The 26,731-nt window shown below is 30.1% G+C and overlaps 1 protein-coding gene across 2 annotated transcripts in view; it reads left to right on the top strand.

Annotated features, from left to right (window-relative positions):
- Positions 1-26,731, top strand: part of HEATR5B (HEAT repeat containing 5B) — a 127,860-nt gene that overhangs the window by 90,591 nt on the left and 10,538 nt on the right. For both annotated transcript variants that reach the window (XM_074288186.1, XM_074288185.1), the window contains exons 26-35: positions 715-896; positions 4,020-4,088; positions 5,530-5,709; positions 9,550-9,787; positions 11,771-12,025; positions 13,068-13,195; positions 15,068-15,212; positions 15,980-16,246; positions 21,810-22,034; positions 25,851-26,002. In XM_074288186.1, coding sequence (XP_074144287.1) covers positions 715-896; positions 4,020-4,088; positions 5,530-5,709; positions 9,550-9,787; positions 11,771-12,025; positions 13,068-13,195; positions 15,068-15,212; positions 15,980-16,246; positions 21,810-22,034; positions 25,851-26,002 — 1,841 coding nt within the window. The remainder of the gene's footprint in view (positions 1-714; positions 897-4,019; positions 4,089-5,529; positions 5,710-9,549; positions 9,788-11,770; positions 12,026-13,067; positions 13,196-15,067; positions 15,213-15,979; positions 16,247-21,809; positions 22,035-25,850; positions 26,003-26,731) is intronic.

Here is a 26,731-nt window from a genome sequence, read left to right as displayed (position 1 = left end):
GAGTTTTGGAGGTGATCATTTCTAATTCTAATCCCTTCCTCACTTTATAGATGAGAACATTGAGGCTTAAAACAGTTGATTGACTTGTCCAAAATCACATTGGTAATAAAAGGCAGAGCTTAGATAAGAATTCTAAGTTCTTATCTAAAGTCTGTCTCTAACCAGTGTTCTCCCCACTTTAACTCACTGCTGTGACTCAGCTTTGCTGAAGTAGTCATATAAGGCAAGCAAGGGCAAAAGAAGATATTCTATTCTATAAAATAAGAAGAGAAGGTAATCAGCAATGTTAAATGAATAAAATTTATATAAATAATAATAGTATTCATTTACATAAAATAAATTGCATAGGCTAAGAGGTTTATAGGTTGAAGACTAAGAAAAAAAATCAGCTTTCACAATTTTGAGAATTTGTGTTTTCTATCTATCTCTTAATTTCTGATTCCATCTATATTTTGTTATTTAAAGTACTTTCTCAAGAACTTTAGGAGTTGTTTATCACTACAAATCCAATTAGAACCTCTATAGTCATCTTATGTGAAAGTTTGCCAAAAGATTTGAAAATATTGAGATGAGTCTTCTTTTAAGGCTATTTTTAAATGTAATGAATATGTTATTGGTAATTTCCACCAGAAATTTATTTAAAATAAGTTTCCATGTTAATATATAGAATATCTTTTAGAAAGTTTCCACTTTGGTTTCTATTTTTATTTTTAGATGATCTTTTAGTACTCCATCTCTCTGACCTGATACGCATGGCATTCATGGCTGCTACAGATCACAGCAACCAGCTGCGGATGGCTGGGCTCCAAGCACTTGAGGACATTATCAAGAAATTTGCATCTGTGCCTGAGCCAGAATTTCCAGGTCATGTGATTTTGGAGCAGTACCAAGCTAATGTAAGATAATGTTTAGTAAGCCATCTCTTAATATATGACATTTGAGTAACAATTTTGAGATCTTTGATTCTTTAAGGTAGTTTTTTGTCTGAGAATCCAGTCTGTTCACTTATATAGAATGTACTTATCTACTATGTCACTGTATCATCTGATATTCAAAAAAACTGTGGTATGTGAAAATGGTTTAACAAATTTTTGTGAGGTCTTATTGTAATAATGATAAAACAATGATAAAATCCCATCCCAAATGTCTTGGTTGTACTTGACGAGTGACTACTTCACCATATTCTGTTTAAAATCATTTTGTTATTTAAAGTACTTTCTCAAGAATTTTAAGAGTTGTTTAAAGGTGTCAGTTTTTTAACATTACTTATCACTACAAATCCAATTAGAACCTCTATAGTCATCTTATGTGAAAGTTTGCCTGCTATTGTTTTTAGGATTTATAATCTGACCAGTGCTTTTCAAAGCAAAAATCAATTTTCTCTTGTTTGTTGGTTGAAATGTTTAAATTTAAGTTAAATCTTAATAAAAGTAGTTGAAAGTTAAGACTAGAAAATATTAGAGGAAATCTTTAATCTTTGCAAATTTAAATTTTTTTCTCTTGTAATTAATAATAGAAATAGATGTATTTTCTCCAAATTAGGTTATGGATTTTATCCTGTTAAATCAAAGCTTTTTATTGAGTACTTCAAGAAAGAAAAAATACAAACTCTTAAAACAAAGAATATTGAAATTTTTTAGAGTTAATAAAGTAGATGTTTTATTTATAGTTAATCATTAAAGTGGTTAATATTCAGAGAAAATTTTGTTATAAATATTTAAGCTTTTGCTTAAGTTCATTTATAATTCAGTAAATAGCATACCAAGTTTTTCTTAATTCTTTTGTTAATATGGCTTCTTTAGAAAACTTAGCAGTCTTAAGAACTATTTTACTTCTTGAAATGGTTAGCAGTCACAATACCAAATACTTCAGATTACACATCGTTTTTAGTGTGTATGTATACATACATCCTAGTCTCTTGTCTAGTACTTTCATTAAGATTGTACTAGAATTCTAAGAGTACCATTGGATTAAGTTAAAAAGACAATACCTAGTATGCAGAGAATACTTCAATATACATCAAAGATCCCTGATTTCATTGTTGTATGTGTTTGTTCCAATATTCTAGATTACAGCCTCTCTGTGTCTTGTGATAAGAAAAATTCATCACCTCATTGCCAATATTGTGGTGACATATCTAATTTTAGGTAGGCTTATCCGAAGGTGATAGGCATATTATCCAGCACTAGTCCTAAATAGAAAACTTTTCTAGTTTGTTAAAAGGTACTGGAGGTTATGGTCCATTCTCATAAATGTTTATTGAATTTAACTTAATTGACTGATCTTTACAAGTAAATGATAAATATAGATTCCAGCCCACCTGGGCTACATAAAGCCTGATAATCACTTTTCACTATCCTATATCCATCTCATCAGGGAAGCAGCACTAATAAATGGCAGGAATGCCACCATTCCCATTACCATGGATATAACATAATGGATTCAACTGGTAATGTTAGGAAGTCATTCTAAATTTGGAAGTTTAATATATCTGAAGGACTTTTAAAAAGTTTTACCAAAACTGATTAAGAATATGACTGACATTAGTTTCTCACAAATTAAATTTCATCTCCTTGTCATAATCAGTATTTAAATACTAAAACCATTATTATTAAATAACTGTTGCTGTGCTTGACTTGAGAGATATAAAGATAAAGCTGAAAACATTTCTCAAAGAGTTACCATTGTACTGGGGGAGGTTGGAATACATCATTTATCATGTTATAGTCCTCAGATTTTTCTTAAATCCTTTCATTTCTACATACCCTGTTCTTTCTTTCCTCTTTCTTAATGGTCTTAGGAGCTCGCATGACTTTAATTATCATTTCCATACTAATGTCTCCCCATCTAAATAACTAATTCCAGTCTCTCTCCTGAACTTCAATTTACATCATTAGCTGCTTATTGGACATTTCAAAGTAAATGTCCCAGAGATATCTCAGACTCAGCATATCTTTAAAAAGTACTTATTTTCTTTCTTTTCTCATATCCCACACCCAGTCTTCTAAACTTGTCGGTTGTCTTAAAGGTACCGGCATTTTTCCAGTCTCCCATGTCCTAGGGATATCTTGGCATAATCCTACATCCTTACTTTACTCACTCCATATACCTAATCAGTTGCCAGATCTTGCCATTTCTATCTCCATAACATTTCACATTTCTGAAAGGTACCCTTCTATGCCTCCACATAGTGTCATCTTAGTTTAATTTCTCATCACTTCTTCCTGTGCTATTGCCATGGTCTGCTCAGTGGACTCCCTGTTCCAAGTTTAACATCAATGTGTCTTCCACACAAGTGCCAAAATGATTTTTCTTAAGTGTAACTTTGACCCAGTCAATTTCAGTATTCCCTTTAGGTTTAAATATAAACCTCAGCATTTTAGTATTTAAAGGCCTTGGCCCCCGAACCTTCTTTCTAGCCACATTGAATATTACTCCTTCTTATGCACACTTGATCTAGCTAAAGTGGCTTTTCTCACATATGATGCTTCCTTTCTTTCATCTACATATATTTGTATTGACCATCTTTTATGCCTACCATGTATTTCTTCCTCCATTTGTCTCATGAAATTCCTTTCTTCCTTAAAGATACAGCTCAAGTACCTTTTATGGGCTAGGCTTTCCCCTACTACTACCCTTTCTCTCAAACTAAACTTGTATATAACTTAGTATTTTATATTGTTTTTACATTTACTTGATATATACTTAAATATGTTCTTATCATCTTTCCTATTGGAATGAAAACTTATGGCAAAGAGGCCTTGTTTTCATTCTAACACAGGTGGATAACATGGCAGATGATTAATAACTATCAATGCTACTGAATTGTTACTTTGGAACTCTGTTTAAAACTAGTCATCAAATGTTAAAAATCTAATGACGATGCAATAGTTTTATATATGTTAGAACCTGATAACCTTTCAGCAAGTAAAGTTTCTTTGTCTTCAAGAACATAAAAGTTGCTTTCACTTTTATTATTCTCATTTCATGAATAAAACAATTCTTTCCCCCTTACCTAGGTGGGAGCTGCTCTCAGACCAGCTTTTTCACAAGATACTCCATCAGACATAATTGCAAAAGCTTGCCAGGTAGGAAAAATATATTATTCTTATAGTTAATATGGACACCTTTAGAAATTGACTTTCCTTTCAAAAAACAAGAAAAATTAAGTAATAAATATTTCTAACAATGGAAAAATTTAATGACTTTGAATCTTTATATCTAACAAAATATCTTATAAGCAAACAGATGTAGAAATCATAAGTGAGACAAAAATGAATGATAAGTTTAAGAATTCTATGAGAATGACCTATAATAACCTATAATAATTAAACATTTATGATAATCCACAATACTTTATAAGTTATTTATAATTATAATAATTATAATATAATAATCAGTTCAGTAATTGGAAGATTTTTTTGCCATTTGCATGGGATAACAAAACTTTATAATAATAATATTGATAATGATAGCAGCTAATATTTACATAGTGCTTGCTGTGAATGAGACACTGTTATTTCATTTTATCCTCACAACAATTCTGGGAGGTAGGTGCTATTATTATTCTCAAATTCCAAATTAGGAAACTTAAACTTTTATTAAGTGACTTGCTATGAGATTATTTTCTTATCTTCAGAAAGACTGAAAATATTTCATTCTATTAATCGAAGTGAATTTTTTCACAGCTATATTTCTTTATTTATAAAACTAAATATTTCAAAAATTGTTATTTGATTCTAAATATTTTTTGGAATAGATTAAATATGTTTTCTATTGTCATGTTTTTAGGAACTTAAGGACTTCTTTAGTTCATATTACTCTATAAATAAGGTTGCAAATAATTCTAAAATGATTTATTTGGACTTTTGAATATCTGTCACAATAGAGTTATGTATCTGCTTATACTATGGACAAAAAAAAAAAAGTATCAGTACTAATAAATTCTTTTCTGTCTAAAAAAAAAGAATATAAACCCTCATTTATTGACATATGCATTTTAGTTAATAAGACATTATTTAAAGGAATTAATTTAGCAAAACTTTTTCTTAAAATCATGGAAATGTTTGGTAAATATAAACAGATATTAATTTAAACTATTATGTCTTTTATAGAATTGCTTCAGTAAAGTCCTAAAAATAGGACTGTTCATATATTCTTCCCTGTCTTCCTCCAATAAGTACCTTTCTTCCTCTTATATTGTGTTGCATTCTCCTTGTTGGGCAGTGGTGCCTAGAAAGTGCTAGGTCTGGAGTCAAGAAGACTCATTTTCCGGAGTTCAAATCTGGCCTCAGACACTTACTAGCTATGTAAACTTGGGCAAATTACTTAATACTGTTTGCCTCAGTTTCCTCATCTGCAAAATGAGCTGGAGAAGAAAATTTCAAACCAAGAATATCCCAAGTGGGGTCACAAAGGGTTGGTGTGAAAAATAACTGAATATAACAACAAATATTCCTCACTGCTTAAGTTTTAAGAAAAAAATTTCATTTGTTTGCATGAAAAATAACTTTATTCTTCTTTGCCCAGGTTTGTAGTACATGGATTGGAAGTGGAGTTGTCAGTGATCTCAATGACCTCCGTCGAGTACACAATTTGCTTGTTTCCTCACTTGACAAAGTACAGGCAGGAAAAGGATCTTCCAGCCAACTTTATAGAGAGAGTGCTACAACCATGGAAAAACTGGCAGTGCTAAAAGCTTGGGCTGAGGTAGCAATTCACTTTTTTTTCTTTTGAAAACTTTGTGATTATTTTAAATTATTAATAATATTATTTTAAAATAATCTTAGAATCTTAATAAATCTTTAGCCAACCTGATTATAGGGAAAAAAGCATAAACCAAATCAAAAAAAACAACAAATGAACAAAGTGATGAAATTATTGCAAATCTATAAGAAGTAAAACGAATTATATCAGAATCTTCTATAAACAGCCATAAACAAAACTGAGAGAATTTTAAAAATGGGTTACCTTAAAAAAATAAAGATGCCCAAATGAAAGAAGGTAAAATTGAAATCTTTAATTATTAACATCTCAGAAAAGGAACTAGAACAGTCTATAAATGAACTACCAAGGTAAAAAAAAATTCCTTGTGCAAATAGACTTAGAGGAGAACTTTTTTCAAATATTTGAGAAAAACTATTATCTGTTCTATAAAGATTTTTCTCAATAATTGAGAAAAAAATATTCTACCAAATTTCTTTTGTGAGATAATTGTCCTAAAACTTAAGGGAAGAAAATGCTAAAACAAAGAAATAAAACCATACATCAGTATCATTAAGGAATATTGATTTAAAAATTATAAATAAAATCCTGGCAAAATATAGCAATTTATCTAAAATATCACTTATTATGATCAAATTGGATTTTTGTCAGAAATGTAATAATGGTCCATAGCTAGGAAAACAATCAATTTAATATTATTAAAAAGGAAAACATTCAAAATCACATGAGTATCTCAATAGATATAGAATAATTTTTTGACCAAAAAAAACTTTTTTATAAGATAAGCCTTATAAAGTATAAGCATAGATGGAAAAATCTAAGATATCTATGTGTGTATATGTATATATAGATATATATGTATATATATATCTATATATCTATATCTATCTATCTATATATATCTCTATATATGTATGTGTGTGTGTATGAGAGAGAGAGAGAAACATATCTACTTTTCTATACATTTATCTAGATATCTGTCTTTAAAGGTAACTTAACAAATTAATCTATATAGAGCTAGACAAATCTGTTTCTAATATATGATGATTCTACCTTGCATCCTTGGCATAAATTTAGCCAAATATAATACTATAGTTTTTTCTTGGGATTTTATTTAAAAAATTTTTTTTAATCAATATTCTTTAGTAATATATAAGGAACAGCTAAGTGTTGGAGTATATAGAGTGCCAGGCCTGGAGTCAGGAAGACTCATCTTCCAGAGTTCCAATCTAGCCATAAACATTTACTAGCTATGTGAACTGGAAAAAGTCACTTAACCCTATTTGCCTCAATTTCCTCATCTGTAAAATGATCTGTAGGAAAAAATGGTAAATTAGTCCAGTATCTTAGCCAAGAAAACACCAAATGAGGTCACAAGATTCAGATATTAGAGAAGAATGACTGTACAACAGCATTGTTTATAATCTTACTTTATCATCCTCTTTTATGATATTTTGAATTGTTTTGTTGATTTAAAAAAAACAACAAAACCAGGTTTTGTCATGGGATTTTGAAAGCCTAATGTCTCCATTTATCCAATTACAAACATTGATTTGTTGCCAATTTTTTGGATTTTCTTCTCTTGCAGTAAACCAAATGAAATATATCCAGATTTATGTAAATTACTTCTTTATTATTATGGGGAACTTAAATAAGTCATAAACACAAACTTAAATTATAGAACATCTTTTTTTTTTTTAAATCAATATTCACTCATCTATATTTCAGCAACCCCCATTGACATCTGAATGAAAATTTCAAGTCATACTGTTTACTTTTTAATTTCTGATTTTTTTTTCCTTTTTCTCTTTTCAAAACCAATGTTTCTCAGTTCTTTACATTCTTTCTGTCTCTCCACCAGACATATCTAATTTCTTATGTTTTGTTTCCAAATACCTCTTCTAATAATTTTTTATTCCTCTTCCAGCCTATTTTTTTAGTTTCTTATTTTAATAGCAGGATCTTTTGCTTATTAAGTTCTCAGTAACTATGAGAATCCCTTTGACCCCACAGATCCGACTTAAGGAATTGTTAACCTAAAATATGTAATCAGTATTGATAGAAATGATGGGTATAAAATATGCTATTTTTCTTTTCACAAATGAAGTTGAAATGTTTACATGATTTATAAAATATGGGATGTTAGGGTTTTGCGGGGAGGGTGAGGGCTTGGCCAAATTCTAGGACCCAGATCAAACTGCTTTAAAAAAAAAAAAAGAAAAAGAAAAATGCCTTTCTACCATTTTATTTTACTTTTTTGTTTTAGCTTAGGCAATGGTTTATCCTTTTTTATAAATTCAGCATTTCTTTTAAATTAAGACAAGACCCAATATTTTAGTTAATAATCCTTGTAAGAAAATGTAATTTTTTTTCTTAGACTTGTTTCTTTATTATTTTGAAATGAACAAAAGTATATTATCAGTAGTTTTTGTGGAATTTAATTTTGGAACCAAAGTGCACTATACTTTTCTTTGACTGTCAAATACAAATCTCTTAAGGATCTAAAATGGCACAACTGATAAAAAGCAGAGTGATAAAACAGAAATAAAATTCATCTTCACAGAAAATTTTCTCAATTTCCAACCACATTCAGCAACTTCCTCTAAAGAAGTGACAGTTGTAAAATCACAAGATCATTTCTTCAGTAACAACTGTTCTGCTAACTTTCATATCTGTAATTCATATGTTTCAGTAATGTGATCACAACATGATATGATGAAGATTAATAATGTGTATTCTTATTTTGTATTATACATTCAAAATTTTTATTGGATTCATTCTTGAAATGTTAATATTGCTAACAGTAAACTTGACTTCCATTAAAGTTGTATGCTAATCTTTGGTAGTTTAAAAAAAAAAAAAAAAAAAAGGACTCAACTGAAAATTGTCCCTCTCTCATGTTTCTGATAGCACTTTGCCTCAATTTACTCCTTGTAGGAGCATAATTATTGTCTTCATGTTTGTCTTTTATTATATTGTGTGCTTCTTGAAAGTTTTGTATCATCTTTAAATTCCCTGCATCTATCAGAATATGTTCAATGTAACCAGAAAGTAATAACTTTCATGAGTTTGGTTGAATTGAAATTGAGTTTCTAATTTAGTATTGTTTTTATTAAGTTCCCCATTCAGATTATTTGCTAATCAATTAGTAACATATTCTTTAATATATACCTGCTAGTTGTTGAAGTCCAAGAGATATACAAAGGAGAAGCATATTTTTATGTTTCATAACAAGTATTTTTTAATATTTTTCTCAAGTCCTAGTAGCCCTATCTTTATGTTTAACAAACTAAGATAATTTTTGTTCCAAAAGAGAAAAGAACACATCTGAGTAAACTACAAGCGTAGTAGTATACACAGTTTTTGTTGTGCCAGAATATTGCATGGTCCTTAAGGAGTATCATCCCATTGGGATTTGAAAGAATGTTTGTGAAACTCCTTTGCTTGAAAATCTCCCATTCATAAACTTCCATACACAACAGTCTGTAAAATTATAAAGAAGACAGGAAAGGCAATAAACATGAAACTTTATCCCAGTATAAACAAAGGAATTTCATGGAGTCTTTATGAGGTTTTACAAGGAAAGCAAGGGAATGTGTTGGGCAGAGAAAGCAGCCATAACACCGATCAATCAGGAGGTGAGACTCTTTTAAACCATGGTGATAAAGTACTATAATATGAATTAATTTAGTTTTATGATTACTGAGAATTCACAAAACTGGTTGCTTTTATGAGGAATTATGAAGAATTAATTATATAATTATGTTGGCTAAAAATATTTCTTTATTTCCTTTTTATTTATTTGTGTGTCATAATCTTGATCAGGTTTATGTTGTTGCCATGAATATTAAAAAGGAAGCAGAAACTAAACCAAAAAGAGCCATAAAAAACACTGATGATGAAGATGATGATTATGGGACCATAGATGAGCTGCCACCAGACAGTTTAATTACACTTGTACAGCCTGAATTGCCAACACTTAGCCGCCTCTGGTTGGCAGCATTAAAAGATTATGCACTTTTGACTTTACCAGCTGAATTTTCAAGTCAGCTTCCACCAGATGGTAAGTATAATGGAGTTTTGCTTTTAGTGTGGTTCAGCATTAGGAATAACAAAGAAATTAAAGGCAGATAGTAATAATATCTTACATTTGTGTAGTATTCTTAAAAATTTAACATACTTAAATTCTTTCATAAATATATACCTTTTTTAAGCATTGAATCTTTAATAATATATTGCTATGGGACAGTTAGGACACAGTTGGATATAGTGCCAGGGCTAGAGTCAAGAAGACTTATCTTCCTGAGTTCAAATCTGACCTCAGACACTTCCTAGCTTTGTGACCCTCAGTAAGTAACTTAATCCTGTTTGCCCCAGTTTCCTCATCTGTAAATGAGCTGGAGCAGGAAATGGCAAACCATTTCAATGTTTTTGGTAAGAAAATTCCATGACATCTTAAAATTTTCAAAGGACATAATTGTTGGGTAATTAATAATTTTATTAATTTTAACTTTGGTTAAAAGTGATGGAGGGGCAGCTAAGTGGCACAGTGGATAGAGCACCAGCCCTGAAGTCAGGAGGACCTGAGTTCAAATGTGACCTCAAACACTTAACACTTCCTATCTGTGTGACCCTGGGAAAGTCACTTAACTCTAATTGGCTCAGTAAAAAAAAAAAAAAAAAAAAGTGATGAAGGAGAGCAAATATTAACAATGAATGACTGGACCTCTTCCAATGAATTTTGATTATGTCACTTGGTTCTGAATTACTAAGCCTTGAGTGATTTATTGAAGTAATTTATCCCACCCAAACCTGTATAGAGCATGATGGGTTTCCCTATCTTAGATTAAATTGCATGTAAGGTTGGGTGGGCGTGATCATGATTGAGGAGAAAGTGAATTCATGCTTCAGAGTCTAAGTTTGAAATAATGATTTTAGAAAAAGGGGGAACTCTGGGTTTCCCCAAATAATTATTTATGCAACAGTTATTGCTTATGCAATAATAATTATATCTCTCAACTCCAAATGAGGTCATGAAGAGTCAGATCCAACTGAAAAACAACTGAACAATATTGCTACAATATTCTTTCCCTTCTTCTCCATGAAAGCTCATGTTTATAGACCTTTAAATGATAACAGGCTTACCTGTTATCCCAATAAAATGTTGAATATTATCCCAAAATATTGGCCTTATGGAACAATAAACTCTGAATAAAATTATTAAATAACTCTTCATTTCCTCCATAAAGGTATAGCATTAATGAAAGTTATAATGAATATTGTATTTGTTCATTTTTTAAAATGTATTTCATTATAAGATCATATAAGTAGTCTTATATGTGAACATCTCGTGTGTCCAATAGGAAGTTGTTCACATTCAGAATGCATTTATCTCTAGAAGGAAAAAGTTAAAAATGAATATTAGATTCTCTGTCCAGCCCCAAAAAGCTATTAGTCCTTAGCAATACTATAGAACTCAATCCTATATACAACATTTAGAGAATAAGAAAACACATTCAGATTCCTAATCAATTTATTTTGGTTCATAGCTCATTTATAAGTTGGATACTATTTATATACCATCCCTTGTTCCTCATTTAAGTCCTAACTATAAGTAGGATTGCTTGATGAGAGAAATCCAATTTATTAAACATTTATTTAGTGTTCTACTATGCCATCTTACTTGTAAGTCAACTGTGCTGGTCATGTTTTGTATGGAGTAGGAAAAAAGCAAAGTAGAAAAATAATCTAAGACTTGGCAGGGCCCAAGTAGAAATAAAAAAAGAAAGATAAACTTGATTGTGAAAGGAAGACACTGTTAGAATTATGGGTAGCTCTAACAAAGTTGAGAAAATACTTATTAGCCCCAATTGACACAAAAAAGACAAGTAAGGATGAGCTTCCTAAGCAGAAGCTGTGATGATGATGATAATTGAAGTGGTGGCCAGACATGAAGAAATGAGGTTAAGATTTCAGAATGAACTGTGTTGTTTATAATTTGAGGAATATCTATACTAAGAAATAAACATTTCTAACTAAATGATAGGGGGAGCATTTTATACTCCAGAGACGATTGATACAGCTCGACTTCACTATCGGAACTCTTGGGCTCCAATTCTCCATGCAGTAGCACTTTGGTTAAATAGCACAGGATTTACTAATTCAGAACCAACAGAAGAAACATCGGTATCTGGTTTACAAAAACGTCCAACACCTGTCATTTTAAACCAGATACCTGGAGCAACAGCTAATGCTAAATCTTTGCCAGAAATCAACAAGGACAGAATGCATCTGATTTTAGGTAAGGTTACTTCTATATTAATGTATTTTAAGAATTTTATTACTGCTGAAATTTATCTCTTCCTTATAGTGGAAAAGTTAGTAGCAATATTCATAGAAGGAGTAGTAAATAAGGTGAAATTTTTAACTCAACTTCCAAATATTATACTGAATTATTGTAAAAAATACATGTAAAATATTAAAAATTTTCCAGTAAAAATTTAGCTCTCAGGGCAATTCATAGAAGAATATAATTGGATCCTTTTCTAAGGAACAAATTTACTTCCTCACCATTTTTCAGCTTTGCTTTTTGTTTGGCATTTACCAGACTGTATCATGATGAAAAATGAGAGCACACAGTAAATAACTTTGTATGAATTTAAATTGATATCACACTTGTAGGTGTTGATTTAACACTTAAGAATTTAATCTGTCTAGTGAAATGTGTTGCCTTCATATATTTCTCAAAAGAAGAAAGCAAAATAGGAGAAGCATAAGTGGCAAACTAATTAGTAGACCTGTTAACTTAAAAAGAGGACTAACAACATGTCCTTGCCAGTATTCAAAATAAGGACAGCTGTTGTTCACTCAACATATTGAAAATACCCACATAGTTTGATCTTCCCTTAAACTTTGTTTATATGAAAAATATTCCTGACGTCATTTTGTAAATCTTTTTTACGTTCTTATGTTATTTTAAAATTATATATTTAGAAATAATTCTCCTGGAAAAAGGATTGTACAAGTGAAAATAATATCTTGCCAATTTCTTGATTAATTTTTAACAATTGATTTCCTTTTTTTTTTTTTTTTTTTTTTTTGGGGGGGGGGTTAAACCTAAATGAAAGACCATTCTAGATCCTGTCAAATTTGATTAATTTTAGGGAAAATGTGACATAGATGAGCTATTTGAGATTTTTCTTGTACTTTAAGGAACTGACCAACTATATGATATTTTTATCTAGTAATGGTAAAGCTTATGTTAAAATAATCTATATTTTATATAAAACCTATTACAGCCTTATTAGGGTGAAAAATTATAGTAATTTTTCTATGTATTTCAGGTGTTAGTATACAGTTTCTCTGTTCCCCAAGACCTGAGGAACCTATTGAACATGTTACAGCCTGTCTGCAGGCATTGCATACCTTGTTGGAATCCCCTTGTGCCAGAATTCATATTGGAGAAGATCAGGTGTAGTTTATCCTAATAATACAGTTATGTTCTTTATATTAAGTATAATTAATTTTTTGATATAAATGTATTAGGCAAAATATAATATGTTATACTTCTGTGGTTTTAAATATTTAGAATTGGTTTTTCTACATATATGTGTATATACACATACATACAGAAATGTGTATCTGTACACATATGCATACTAATTTGTATATTTTTTCACACTTTTTTGTGATTGGTCTACTTTATCTCATAGAGATCAATTCAAATAATTGTGAAATGTTTATTGTATGTAGAGAACTGTGTTGGATGAGATAAAAAAAACTTAAATGGGATAGTCTGTTTCCTTATGGAGTTTATAATCTAGTAAGATAAAATGCATTTATAAATATCTTAAATTAGCAGTGGATCTTTCATGGTACTGATAGGAGTTTTCTGAGAACTTCCTAGAAAAATTGGGATTTTGAATTGGACTTTAATAAGGAAAATCCAGTAGCTTCAAATTTAGACATGTAGAACACATTAGTGGGTGGAATGCAGGAAAGCAAGGTTTAATTGTTTATAATGTAAATGTGAAATTCCTGTCTCATGATAGAAATGAAATACTACTGTAGTATTCAAAACATAATTGTATGAAAGGAAGGTTACAGATTTTCCTAAGAAAAGCAAATGAAGAAGTTCACAAGGTTTGTTTTTTACCGTGCATTCAGAGGCAGCAAGAAGGTCATTTCAGTGGAGATTTGATCATTTTGTTGTGCAACATTAGTGATTAACATAAACAAGATCATAATGAAGATATTTATGGTTTATTTACCAGCATCTATTATAGTATGTATATAAGGAGATAGAGGAAATTCAACTGAGTATCACAATTCCTACAAATTATTCACATATAGTTGGATACTTAGTGACTTTATTATTTTAAATGTGACTGTCGTAGAAAATGGTAAAAATGTTGGATAATATGTTTCTGGGTCAAAAAAACAGAAGAAATCAGATGAATGCATACTTCATAGAAGCCTCACAACTCTATTGCATAGGTATTTTCTTCAAAAGGAAACTTGACAGGCACTGGACATGATGAATATCAATTAACTTGATTAAACTACTCATATCTATTTTTTTCCTCTATGTGAAATCATTATTAACATTATTTACACATATATCAAGGTTATTCATGATAAATATATGAGAATGATGGCACATATTTCTAATCTTAGATATGAAGGACACTAAGGCATTTTTTTTACTTTAGGAATTCTGAGATATATTAGACTATAGAGCAGTGGTCCTCAAACTTTTTAAAATAGGGGGCCAGTTCACTGTCCCTCAGACTGTGAGAGGGACGGACTATAGTAAAAAACAAAAACTCACACTCTATCTCTTCCCCTCAGCCCATTTGCTATAACCCAGCAGGCTGCATAAACATCTTCACCAGGCTGCATCTGGCCTGTGGACCATAGTTTGAGAACCCCTGCTATAGAGGGTATTAGATTGTCCAAGTGAGAATTATATCAGAAATAATTATCTTGTTTTTATAAAAAAAATTTTTTTTCTTTACTCAGATTAGGAAATAATTATTTTGCTAGGATATCCTTCTGGTGGAGCGTGTAGTATTCTTGAGTTACTAAAGATATTAATGCTTTTAGCCTAATAAGATTAATCCATCCTGTATGTTCTATTTAAGTATTTAAATGTTAGAAATTGATTTTTGCCTGAAAAAATTTTGAATAAAAAGTCACTATTTTTTAATAATTTGTCTTTATGTTGTGCAATAACATATTAATCTCTAAATTTCTTGATTTTTGTACTCAATTGATTAGATTTTTATTCAAGTAAATTATTTGGGAATTGAGAATTAATTAAATTTCTTTTAATTTATTATAGCTCATTGGTGTTGAGTTGCTGAATGTGCTACATCGACTCCTTTTGACTTGGAATCCACCCTCAGTTCAGCTTTTAGTAACTGGCGTGGTACAGCAGATAGTTAGAGCAGCTCAAGATTATTTGCAAGAAAAAAGAAACACTCTAAGTAAGGCACTAATCATCACCTTGCTTTAATAGATCATTTTGCAAAAAAAAAAATATATATATATATATATATTATTATTATTACCATTATTTATTTATTTATTTATTTTTGGTAAAGAAGCAGTGTTACATAGGGAACAGAGTGTTAGTTATAAAATCAGGAAATCTGAATTCAAATCTAACCTCACCTATGGCTTTATAAGCCTGGGGAAATTACCTAACCTATCTGAGTCTCAGTTCTTTTATCTGTAAAATGGAAATAATAATATAATTTGCTTCAAAGGATTGTTGTGAGGATTAAATGAGATAACATAAAAAGTTTGATAAATCCAAAAGGATTACATACATTTAAATTTCTCTTTTTTTTCCTCCCTTTATTATGATTTCTTCTCTTGATAAATTCAGAAACATTTTGATACTTGAGATGATAGAACTTGCTAACAATTTTAATTTTAATTTTGAATATAATGTAAAAGTTTAAAAGCAGTTTTATTTTCATCTGAGATCCATGTAGCTAGGAAATTTCATAATAATCAGTTTCTTATAATAAAAATCTCTACATAAGAAAAACATAACAGATATTAAGCCCATTGAAGTAAGGTTTGTTCCATAGCCTCAGTTAGATTTGCATTTGCTAGTGTTTTTTAAAAAAATTTTTTTTAAAATTAATTAATTAAAATAATATTTTTTATTATCATATGGTGTTTTATCTGGTGGTATGTGTTGCCTTTTATGTTGAAAGTTTCACCAAATTTTCTTTTATCCAAGATGAAGATGATATGGAAAAAGAGAGTTGCCCTGTGCTAGGAGAAGGAGGTGACAATGGTGGTCTTGTTCCTGGAAAATCTCTTGTCTTTGCAACTATGGAGCTATTGATGTTCATCTTAGTACGGCACATGCCACATCTCAGTACCAAGATGTCAGATTCACCAAGTCATATATCCACTAAAACTCGATTATCTGAAGAAAGTGCTCGTTTAGTGGCAGCAGCAGTTACCATCCTCTCAGACTTGCCATCTCTTTGCTCTCCTGCTGGTATAGTAGTTCTTAATATATACAAGTAAATATGTATTACATTTTATTAAGCTTAGTTCTTTGTCATTTTAAGCTGTATTTTTTTTTTTTTTCCTTTGAAAAACTTAAGCACTGAATAGTAATGAATATAATTATTCTTTTTAAGGTAATTTAAAATTGTTAGAAGACTGGTTTTCTTTATTTTCATCAACAGGAGAATTGCTGCACAACTATAGTAAATTAGCTATTAAGATATTAGCAGGTTGTTTAAAAAAAAAAACTTTAACATTTGTCAGATTTCTACAAATATGTATAATCTGAAAAGTGAAAAGGACCTATTGGGGAATTTGGGAGGATATTGTCCCCGAGGAGGCAGACAGATGACTTGAACCATAGCATCTTATTAGCACCAAAAATATCTTCTATTTCTCAACATAACAGATTGGTTTTTGATATACAAAAATTTTATTATGTTTTAAAATTTATTTTAGAAACTTAACATTTAAGCTGTATGCTTAATTTGCAGTATTATAGAGGAAAAATTAACCATACATGGATATAAAGTTTCATTAATTTTTAACAAAAGCCAGGTTATTAAGTTTATGAATTCCATTTTGTATCATTTTATTATGTCAGTTTCTATTAAGAGAGCTTTATTTTTTTAATTAAGCTTTTTATTTTCAAAACATTTGCATGATAATTTTTCAACATTGACTCTTGCATTACCTTGTGTTTCAAATTTTCTTCCCCTGCTCCCACCCCTCCCTTAGATGGTAAGTAATCCAATATATGTTAAACAAGTTAAAATATATGTTAGATCCAATATATGTATACATATACATTAGACAATTATCTTAATGCATAAGAAAAATCAGATAAAAAAGGGAGAAAAGGTGAGAAAGAAAACAAAATGCAAGCAAACAACGACAAAAAGAGTGAAAATGCTATATTGTGGTTCATACTCAGTTCCCACAGTCTTCTTAAGAGAGCTTTCTAACTATATTATAATAATATATGGCATCATACAAAGTGTTATATTTAGTTATTAAAAAATAGGTGGAAAATGTAAGATCAATATCTGTGTTTTAGTACTTTTTCTTTATAGAAGTTATTTTTTGAAGAAATCCATCAAAATTTCTGTTAGTTACTGTTATCAGTTAACATTGTTTATAAAGTTCAATCATTGTTGCAAAATTATAAAAAGTCTTTGAGTTATTTTAGATTAAAAATAATTCCTGCCTTTTATGTCAGTCTTTTTGATAGTACTTTGAATGCATTATACAAAATTTCTTGAAAGTCAGCTGAACATCTTAAGGCTTTTCATCAGTACGGCATAATGCAAAAATTTCATTTAATCATCTGAATATTTTATACAATGATATAAAATGTATGGACATTTGGAAACATTTGAGTGACCGAATTGGTTATTTTTGGCTCCATGTCTATCATTGTGTAGAAAAAGAGGTTTATTCATTACCTATAATGAATAGCAAATAAATGCTGAAGAAGTTTCAGGATTTTCACCTATTTCATTGTTTTGTTATTGAACTTAATAGAATTACAAAAGGGTTCAAGAGAAGGAAACAATTCAAAGTAAAAAAATATTTTTTTAGCTAAGATAGATTAGGAAAGACTTCATGTAGTAGGTAACACCTGAATTCAGACTTTAAGGAAATTAGTGATTCTGACAGATGGAAATAAAGAAATACATTCTAGACCAAAGGAACAACTTATTCATAGGCTCAGAGGAAGGTTATGGCATACCAGACTTATAGAGAAGCAAATAGATCAGTTTGACTAAAATGTAGAGTGCATCAATGAGAGTAATATGAAATAAGCCTAGAAACATAAGGCTTGAGTCAGATTGTGAAGGGCTTTAAATTTTGTTTTGTTTTATACTTGAAGACAATTAGAAAGTTTACATTTTATCTTAGAGCCACTGAAGATTCTTGAGTAAGGAAGTTATTTGTTAAACCTCTGCTTTAGAAAGATTATTTTTGTAACTATGTAGAAAGTGGATTGCAGAAAGGAGACATCGAAAGCAATGAGTTAAATTAGACTTTTTCAGTTGTCCAGATGAAAAGTGATGTGGATCTGAATTAGGGTATGGGTTATATAAGTGGAGAGAAGAGTTCAAGTGAAGGAGAAATTGCAAAAATAGGATTAACAAGATTTGGTAACAAATTGAATATTACAAATAATGATGAATTGAGAGTGAATGGAAACTTTGAACCTGGGTGTCTAGAAAGAGGATATTTTCAATACCATGTACTGGATTATTTTCAACAGAAATTAGAAGATTTGGAGGAACAACAGATTTAGGGGATGAATATAATAAATTCAGTTTAATCATGTTCAGTTTGAAATGCAAATCAAACATCCAAGTGAATCTACACAGCAAATAATTGAGGATTCAAGATAACTGAGGAGAGAATTTTTTAAAATATTACATATGCAGAGTATCTCAAAAGTATTAATGTAGTTTTAAGCTGTTTTAATGAATTAATTGATTCATTGATTAATGGCTTATTGAGCTGTGTTAAGACTTTTGGGATACTATATATGTTATGAATCTATATATCTTTCTACATATCTAATAATCATAATAGTTAAAATTGTATTTAGAAATAGTCAAAGTAGTATTGAAAGTTTTAGGAGATTCTCAATTTGGTTGTGTCATTCGGTCATGTCTGATTGATTCTTTGTGACTCCATTTAGGGTTTTCTTGGCAAAGATACTGTAGTTGTTTTTCATTTCTTTCTCCAATTTCTTTTATACTTGAGGAAAACAGTTAAATGATTTGCTCAGGGTCACACAGCTGATAAGTATATGAGGTGGTGCTTAATATCATATTTTAGAGGGAAGGAAGGATTTCAGTAGAGCAAGACAGAGGGATTATTCATTCCAGGCATGAAGATCATATATCTTCCAACAGTTTGGTTGGAATATAGTCTATAGATAAAGGAGAAGGGTGAAAGAAAGGTAGAAAGGTAAACTGGGGTCATGTTATAAAGTTCCTTGAGTGCCATATTTGTTATAATATTAAGTATATGTTGCTATTACCAGGTTTTGGACAGCGGGATAATATAATGATGATATGGTACAGCCGGAGTGGCCTAAAAGTTTCTTGAAAAGTGTTGGGATCTCTTTTGTTATTGAGGTTTCCACTACATTATTCCCAAAGCTAGATATCTTGGGGGTTATTACTGTAATATTACTGTAACATTCCTAAGGACTTTACCACATCAATCAGAACTGTGAAATAGGAAAATTATTTTAACAGCTACATAAAGAAAAATTAGAGTTAGAGAATAGAGATTAGTAAAAAGCAGTACTCCACAATAGAAGGAATAAAATTCTGAACAACTTCAGTAGTAGTGTAAATGGAAATAAGAATGAATGTTGAGAAAAAAAAGAAAAACAAAACACTCCAATCATTGTAGCAGTAAATTGAGTGGTTGAGAGGGATTGAAAACTAATGAGATGGGGAGCTGAAGGAAGAGAAGCTCACAATTTTCAAGTCTTGAGTGATGGGGAGAATAGTGTATTATCATTAACTATATCAGTATCATCAAATTTTACAGTTGGAAAGGATCTCAGATCATCTAGTTAGACTCCATCTTTATGCAGATAAAAGCAAGGTTTAAAGAATCTGTTATTAGGTCATAGGGCTAGTTAGTGGCAAGTTCAACACATCATTCTGTTAGGGAAGTAGAAAGTTATCAAGTGAATAAACTAAAACCCCAGAATCTGTTGAAATAAAGATAAATTAATTACATTGTTACTATATATATGTATTTTTTCTTTTTAGGAAAAATGCAAAATATTTATATAGGTTTATTTTTTACTTTTTTTTTGGCATCAGATAACCAAAATGCAGTTGAGATGTTAATTTCAAATTTAAACATCATGTCAATATCAATTTTTTCTTTGAGAATTTACAAAAGTATATTGGTTACAAAATTATAATAGTTCAAGATAATTATTTCTTTTTAATTTGGTAACTGAGGTTATATCTCTTGATTAGTAGAGGGATTTGTGAATAAGTAACTGAAGTGTGTTCAATTCCAATATATTATTCACAGTTAATAACTATTTAAAATTAAATATATTATCAATATAGCAAATAGAATTCAAAGAGACTAAAAGTATCCAGGAAACAAAGTACCTAAATTGAAATCTGGTGGTTGGTGATTTCTTTGTAGAGCTGTTGAGATATAGCATCAAACTCAGAATATCCCTTAAATGAAATATTTAACATGATAGCATTAAGTGATCACAGATATTTTAAAAAGTAAAAGTTAGTGTACATCTCATCTTTCAGAGAAAGTGTTATGACTAGAAATAGAACATTGCAATACTTTGTTTTCAAGTGGAACTTTTAAATAACTTTTAAGTAATAAAAGTTAATTCAGTAAAACTTTTTATTAAATTTTTAAATGCATTGCAAAAAACATTTGAAAGTATATCTATTCAAAAATTAAGCTAAGAAAAGAAAAAAAGTACTTATGATACACAGTTATTCTGTGCCATTTGACCTGTTGTGATTTTGCCTTTGTGGATTACATCTAGAGTAATACCTTTTCAGGACACTAATAAATTTGAGAACTTTTAGATGACTATGAAAAGAAGGATCTGGAAATTATGTAATATAAGAAACAAATTTTTTAAATTACATAATCACTAATAGAGGATGTTTTAGGAGGATGCCTGTTTAGGTATTGGAATTGTACTAGATTAAATGATCATCAGGGTGCTAGTTAGCTACAGAATTATGTCATTCTGTTTTGCCTGGATAAATGAAAACTTCGGGGCTTTATGATAACCAGTTTTAAATCTATTGAAGGACTGTTACATAGGAATGTACATATTTTTGCAGTTCCAGGGTGCTGATCTAAGAAGTGAGGTTTATAAGAATTTTGATTCAATATAAGGGAGAAGTTTTTAATGGACCATTTCACAAAATAGTTTCCTATCACTAAAAAAGTTGGAAGTTGGATAATCATATGTAAGAAGTGTCTAGGAAGATTGCCTCTATTGTCTGGATGTTGGACTAGATATAACTTAATGTTCTTTCAATTTGAAGAATCTATTGTTATTGTTTTCTGTATCTAACCCTAACCCTCTCTGAGCTCTCATAAAATGACGTCAGAACACTAAAAAATTCACATAATTTTTTAATGTTGTTTAAATCATTGAGGAATATTTCAAAGTACATGGTTGCCTTGGCTTCCATGTTGGGGTTTTTTTAAAAATCATTTTCATAGTATGAAAGGTCAAATACAAATAGGAGCCAGAAAATAATGGAAGTAATAAAAACTTTGGGAAAAGGAGAAGTAGAAGAAAAATTACTGATCTTGTTTCTTTCTTTGCTATACAGTGTCATTCTGTTATCTAACACTTTAACATTCAGTGTTATACAATAATAATAATAACAATGCATTCATAATAAGAACTAAGTAAAGAAATAATTTTGGAAAGTATTTTAATAAAGTATTTATTAAATGCGTGTTAAATGATTGATCTAATGAAAAGATAAGTTGCAAAGAAGTAGTCATCATATCAACCTTCATTTCTGTTTTAGGATGTATGACAATATTACCCACAATTCTGTTTCTGATTGCAAGAATATTGAAAGAGACTGCAATAAAGTCTGGTGATAATCAAGTACCTCCCCCAGTTAGTGCAGCTCTACAAGGAATTAAAAACATTGTGACTCTTTCAATGGCCAAAACTGATGAAACTCAAAAACAGTGGACTGATCTAATTCGAAGCACTCTTGCATGTATCTTGGAATATTCTCAACCAGGTAACTTAATTAGAACTATATAACATGTCTTTCAAATTCATAAATTTATTCATTTATATGAATAAGCACATTTGTTCTTTTTAAGTTTTTGTACCATTCTCTAAGTTATAGATTTTATTGTTTACAATGAAGCAAAATAGAAGAAGAGGTTTAATTCTCAAGTAGAGGATAGATGTTCTTAAAAGTCCTAAATGATTTCTTAATTTTTACTTTTTTTTTTTTTTTTTTTTGAGGCTGGGGTTAAGTGATTTGCCCAGGGTCACAGAGCTAGAAAGTATTAAATGTCCGAGACCAGATTTGAACTCTGGTCCTCCTGAATTCAAGGTTGGTGCTGTATCCACTGCGCCACCTAACTGCCCCAATTTTTACTTTTGTAAGTCCTTAATTTTAAAAGACCAAAACTGAGTTTAATTGGTAGCTCAAAAAAAATTAAGTCACTTTTATTTATGTTGCTGAATATAGTTGAGATAACATAATGGTTATATTATATACTCTATTCAGATTTGATGTTCTTTGTATAGAATGATTTTTTAACCAAATAACTGGGCTATACAAATTATCAGAAAAGAAGAAATGATTGTCTTCTTTGACTTCAGAATATAATTCAGCAATAGTTTAAATAATATAAATATGGTTTTCTAGTACCTGTGCTAGAGAAGTTATAATTAGTAATTCTTTTAGATTTTATTAAGATGACCCTAATTCTTTGCTAACACATTTTATTCTTGTATTTAATGTAAATAGATATACTACTAAACTATACATAAGTATTCCTATGGTTTACATATTGACTTAGTTTTAAAATGAAATGTTATCTATATTTGATTATATTTTACTTCTTTTGTTAAATATTTTCTAGTTTCGTCTTAATGTGGTTCAGTTCCCAGTTACATTTTAATCTGGCTCAGCCCACATTGATAAGGGTTGCTGTCTATTTGTTTGACACTTCTGCTCTTGAAGATTCTCTTGAACACTGATCTCCATTAGAAGCTTCCCAGGAGATATTTTCAGTTTTTTGAACAGGAAAAAGGGCCATTACTATGTATGCGAGTAATTATTAATTTGTAGAATAGGTGACAATCCATTATGAAAATTCTATTTTTCCAGTAATTGGAAGAAATATTTTACTGAAAGTAGAGAGAAAGCAACCCTTATATGTAATAAAAATCACTCCTAAGAATACAAGATTATTTAACAATCTGAAAATAAGAGAAATTGACATTTACATATATAAACATTTATGGATATTTTTGTTTGTTTTTTACTTCTTTTGTTCTAGTCAATTGAAGTTAGGCTTTATTTTTAGGGGGAAAAGTCAATTATTTGATTAATAATAAAATGAATAATTTTGGGACATTTAGCTATTAAAATATTCTAAAATGATCAGCATTATGAATATAATTCTTTTGTAACTTAATAGTGTTCTAGTAAATTTGGTGTTGACTAAACAAACTTCTTATAAATATATATGTAGAGAAAAATGTTAACATCTGACAAACTTGTTAACATTTAATATTAATAACAATAAAGCTCTATATTCAAAATGAATTACAAACAAAATATTAAAGATAAAAATTAGAATATAGTATTTAAAATTACAATAATATGATCAGTTAAATTTGCCTCATTGTTCCTACTTTAACAATCTCAGTCCCTTTTAAAGTTTAGCAGATTAACCAAATTTTTCATTATTGAATTGCCATTCATGTGTATTTTTCATTTTTTGGACTTACTAATCTTTTTCTGTACATCAGTAAATAATATGGGCCAATACATCTTTGCTTTTCCTACTATAATGACTTGTTCATTTAGCCAATGGTTGGCATCCTCATTGGAAGATTTACCATTATAAAAATGGTAGAGTTCTTGTTCATGATAAAATGCTAATTATTGTTTGAGACAGTTGCCATAGTTTATAAATATACATATAAAAATAGTTGGTCAGTCTGTCTGATGATATCAATATAAGGATAAAGTGGAAAGATAAAGTGGTACCTAGGAACTCCAGATCTTATGAATTGAGTTAGTATGTTCTTTACATAATAAATTTTTATCCTATTTGATTCAATTATTAATCCCTAGTGATTTTATGTCAAATGAAGGATACATTTATTCTTATATTAATTCTTGGATTTTTAAAATTAAGCATAGATTGAGCAACAATGAGAGCATTAGATTGTCATCTGGATTCTTGGAAAGAATAAATCATTTGAGTATTGGAGTCAAGAACCCATTTTTATTATATTCTCATTCTATCCACTAGAATTGACTCATATTCATTTAATCAAATGTTTGAAAGATAGTAATCCCTGAAAAGCCAGGTATTAATAAATTTTGAATTTTTTTCTAAGCTACAATTTCAAGAATGTGGTTAAAATTAAAGAAATTGTGCCAGATTTCTTTTGAAGGGGTTATGGAAGTCTTTCAGTACAGAGTAAATAAACATGATATTGCTCTTAGATGTCTTTTGAAATCAACTAGAGTAGTTATGTAAATGTTTTTGGTTCAAGAAGCTTGCATTTAATCTTTTGTAATCTGAATTTTCTAGATGAATTACATAACCTTCCTGTAGCTTTCTTCTCTTCACTTAAACCCATATTTAAATCTCTTTTTTTTAGGCTTTCATTTTTGGCAGAATTTGTACTTAGTTTTTTTTTTTTTTTTTTTAAATAGGATTGATGAGTAATATTGTGTTAATATGATAATTTATACTTATATCATAATTTGTTTACAATGTCCTTTTTCATAACAGATAATTAGTTACACATATTATCAAGCCTATTTTACAGGTGAAGAAACAGAAACTCTCAAGAGGTTGTGTGACATGCTCATAATTTTACAAATAAATATCTGAGATAGGATTTAAAACAAGATCTCTATCTGTATTCTAGTATTTTGTCATTTCAAATTATCTCTTACATCATCAAAATTATAATGTTTGGGCTAGCTCTCTGATGGACTTTGGGATCAGCCCAAGGCCTTGGGCTTAATGGGGGGAGTGAAATGAAGGAGGCAGGAGAGCAGCCACATGGCTAGTCAAAGATGGAGTCTGGACTCTGGAGTCTGGAGCTTGAAGTTTTCTCTGAGGCTGAGAGAGCCCTCTGTCTCTGGGAATTCCTTATATCTCCTAGTGCAACTACATTACGACTCCACGCTGGGCATGTGCAGCTGTAGAATATCACATCTCCACATTACCCTAAGTATATGTCAACTAGATTGACCACATTATCATATTGCATCAAGTATGTGCTTAGAGAACCACCATCTCATACCAAGTAGGTACTTAATTACAAGGACTCTTCTGTCTTGGATTCAGGTTCATCCTTTCAGAGTTCCGGTCCCTCTACAAAAATCATCACAATAAAAGTACATAGGGACACACAAAAAAGAGAATATGAATAAGGTATATGTCAGAACTTTTTGTTGTAGGTTCCATATATGTGATTGGGGAGGGGAGAGGGAATTATATCTTTCTTTTCACCAACCTCTTCCTGAAATTTAGCATTTCTTTGAATTTTAAATGTATAAAACAAATGTTATTCTTAGAAGCAATCCAAATAGATACTTTAAAGATGTCCATGATGCACAAAAAATTTGTGATATGTGTTATTTCATCTCTTTTAAAGAATCCTCTTGAGTTCTTTTGAATAGTGGGATAGCTGTTTCACATGTGGTTATTGATATTAATTGTTACTTTGAGGCATCTATAATAACATAAACTGTTATTATAGATATTTGTAGAAACATTCATTCACTATTTCAGTTCTAAAGTAAATATAGATGGTCACTACTTTTCTTTGTTTTTCTTTTTTTCAGAAGATTCGATGCCTATTCCCGATGAAGTGAGCATGCTTACAGCCATTGCACTCTTTCTTTGGTCTGCTAGTACTGAAATCATTGGAGTCCAGTCATTACAGAATGGTTGCATGAACAGATTTAAAAATGCACTGAATTCTTGTGATCCTTGGGTAAGTTATACTGAATTTTTGTCATTGAATTTGGTCCCTAATTTATCATGGATATTTCCAGTAGATTTATTTGAAAAATTCAAGAAATCAAACTGAATAATAATGATATGCAAACATAAATGTAATTCAAATAGGTATGAATATCACAAGATTAATTTTAGGAAGAGGAAGTAAAAATAAGAAATAAATTTAAACTTACTGGATATGGACCCAGTGATGATGGTGTGGTATAAGAGTAACATTATAACCCAGTTCCTCCAACAATGTATCTTTCCAGCACAAATTCACAAATTCAACCCAAAAGCAAGTGACAAAGGGCAGGAACTATTGATGGGAACCTACAGCATTGTCCCCCTAACTCAGGGGTGGGAAACCTTTTTTTCTGCCAACGGCCATTTTAGATATTTATAACCTCATTCATGGGTTCTACAAAATTATCAAATTATAAAACTTAAGCAGTGGGAGGTTGTTGTACCTAGTTCTTTTAGCTCATTATTACTCACAGATGCCTTAGCAAATGATTTCATGGGCAGGACATTCCCCACTTTTGCTCTAACTCAGAGAAGGGAAATCATAAAACATCTGCTGGACTGTTGCTTTAAACAAGAAAAAGGAATTTGAGAGCTAGAAGATCATGGGAGTAGAACAAAGAGAAAAGTCTGTTGATTTGATCTCTATATCAGGACACCAAATAAAAAATCTAGGATTATACATAAAAGACCTAGGACT

The sequence above is a fragment of the Sminthopsis crassicaudata genome, chromosome 2, assembly GCF_048593235.1.
Source record: "Sminthopsis crassicaudata isolate SCR6 chromosome 2, ASM4859323v1, whole genome shotgun sequence".
Taxonomy (NCBI): Eukaryota; Metazoa; Chordata; class Mammalia; order Dasyuromorphia; family Dasyuridae; genus Sminthopsis; species Sminthopsis crassicaudata.
This window is presented reverse-complemented; position numbering and strand designations above follow the sequence as displayed.